Source organism: Buceros rhinoceros, unplaced genomic scaffold (assembly GCF_000710305.1).
Source record: "Buceros rhinoceros silvestris isolate BGI_N320 unplaced genomic scaffold, ASM71030v1 scaffold25211, whole genome shotgun sequence".
Taxonomy (NCBI): Eukaryota; Metazoa; Chordata; class Aves; order Bucerotiformes; family Bucerotidae; genus Buceros; species Buceros rhinoceros.
In genome coordinates this window covers 12,676-14,850 of record NW_010392943.1, presented here as the reverse complement: position 1 = coordinate 14,850, position 2,175 = coordinate 12,676, and the positions used below count along the sequence as shown (strand labels likewise).

General features: G+C 53.0%; 1 protein-coding gene across 1 annotated transcript in view; it reads left to right on the top strand.

Moving 5' to 3' along the window:
- Positions 1-2,175, top strand: part of KLHL12 (kelch-like family member 12) — a gene marked incomplete at its 5' end in the record, with an annotated part of 16,025 nt that overhangs the window by 4,064 nt on the left and 9,786 nt on the right. Inside the window, one exon of the mRNA XM_010144685.1 lies at positions 1,478-1,592. Coding sequence (XP_010142987.1) covers positions 1,478-1,592 — 115 coding nt within the window. The remainder of the gene's footprint in view (positions 1-1,477; positions 1,593-2,175) is intronic.

Here is a 2,175-nt window from a genome sequence, read left to right as displayed (position 1 = left end):
TCTCCCCTGGTGCTTTTTGATGCCAGCATTTCCAGCAGCCTCCACTTCAGCGGGGAGGGTCCCACCCAGAGCCATTAGTTGTCTCCTCTGTGGCACCCTCCTGTTGTCATCCCTCAGAGTTCCCTCATTCACAAGCACTAGCAGGTCTCCTTCGCTGGGCTGAAGGCTGCTGGTGTGTGATCCTAGGGGGGAAATGGCTCCTCAGAAGTTGTTTTAGGGCAAGCCCGTACCTTTGAGTAACCATGGTGGAGCTGTGTAGGTCCAGGGCCAACACCCAGCTAGGAGCCCTATCTAATGGTGCGGCTTGCGTGGCTGGGCTGTGGCAGAGGTGAACCAGACCATGGATGGTGATAAGAGCAATAAGGTTTTGGAATGGGAGTTTAACTTCAAGCAGGAAGTGAAGCTTCGGTTTGACAGGAAGGCACAGAGAGGATCAAAGCAGCTGGTTTGATGGTGAGGGGAGGTAGTCGGTGGTTACCGGCCCTTGTCAGCTGGCAGGCGCTGGGTGTTGAACAACAGGCTTCTCTGCGCAGAGAACTGGCTCGTCTCCAGTGTGATGCAGGTGCCTTGTACAGATGTTCTTAAATTGGGGCAGCTAACAGGCCGCTCAGTTGTGCCACAGTTGAAATGTGTTTAGTCAGATTGTTACGGTCCACTTTAAACTGAAAGAGAAGTTGAGGCGACAGGGACTGGTACCAAAACAATGAGAACTGTTCCCCAACCAGCCGAAGATAGTGTGTACCCAGGGCAGCAGCTTTCTTGCTGCACAGGATGTTCTCTCCAGTCTGGAAGTGGCACACACTGGTGGGACGTCATCATCTCGGGGAGAGGCAGAGCAGAGTGTTAGCCCTGTGAGGCATCACCTGCTCTGAACACCCCTGCACAAGCACCAGAACTTGGACAGCCAAATCTTCCCTCTGCGCAGCAGCGTGTAGCACCAAACGCCCAGCGGGGACTGAACACTCAGGGGAGGTTGGTCCAGGCCCTCAGTCAGGGAGGGGAATTTTGCGGTGTTTTGAAGGGATGTGATGAGACTCTCCTCGTGCTGTGGTGCTGTTACAGACGATGAGCTAAACCACCTTGCTGTGCTGTGTGCCTGGTTTCTGTGATGGCTGGTGCGTGCCCAGAGTTGATTATGTGGGGCAGATCCAACCAAGCTGATTCCCAGTGCAGTTTCACTGCCAGTCCCCTCCTCAGACATTCTGCTGCCGGCTTCAATGTGGCAGAAGAGGCTTTTCCAGTATATTTTCATTATGGAGCCTACAGTGCCAGACTTGGTGCGGGAACTGAGCCGTTATTTTTCCAGCTGCAGTCCAGCTGCTCGTCTAGGCAGTATTTGCACCATGACACTGCTCACCACGGCCTGCACACAAGTCGTTTTTCTGCTGTCTGAACCAAGGAGGGTTGGCTGTAGGACAGTTCTTATGAGGGACCTTAAAATACGTTGCATGTACCAGTGCCTCCTGTTTTTCCTCAGCCTTTTATACGATGCAGTCTGCAGTGCAGAGACCTCGTAGATGAAGCTAAGAAATTTCATCTTCGGCCCGAGCTCCGGAGTCAGATGCAAGGACCCAGGACAAGAGCACGTCTAGGTGAGCAGCAGAGGGGAGGACTCAGGTGGTCCAGGGCACTGGCAGGCGGTGTATGATACACCACGTGCCTTGTAGTTGTCCTGAAGTGCTTCACGGGGTTAACCTGTCAATCCACAGTCCCCCGCGGTACACAACAGGGACTGGAGCAAAGGACAGAGGTTTTTCAGCAGTGGCTGTGTGGGACTAGTTGGTTGCCTTTAACCCCAGTCCTCTGCTGTAACCATGAAACCACTTTTCCAAGTTGGTGGTGGCTCCAGACAGGTTTGTCTCAGCAGAGCCCCCTGCCCCCGCCTGGGGAGTGGGGGAAGAGTTTCCTTCTGCCCCAAAAGGCCAGTGTCGGTGTTGGAAACAGAAAGAGCTGTGAGGTGAGAGACAGGCGCGTTACGGTGAATATGAGTTTTCAACAGGGAGTCTCGGAGAGGAAGGCCCAGGGAGGATGGAGAGGTCCCTCTTCCCTTTCAGAGGTACTTTTTTTTTCTTTTTTTCCCTAGTTTTATTAAGGGAAATAAATTATTTCTTCCTCTATTTCAGTAACTCCTACCAAGCAGACACTGAATTGTTGGGAAACCGCTTGGCTTAGGGC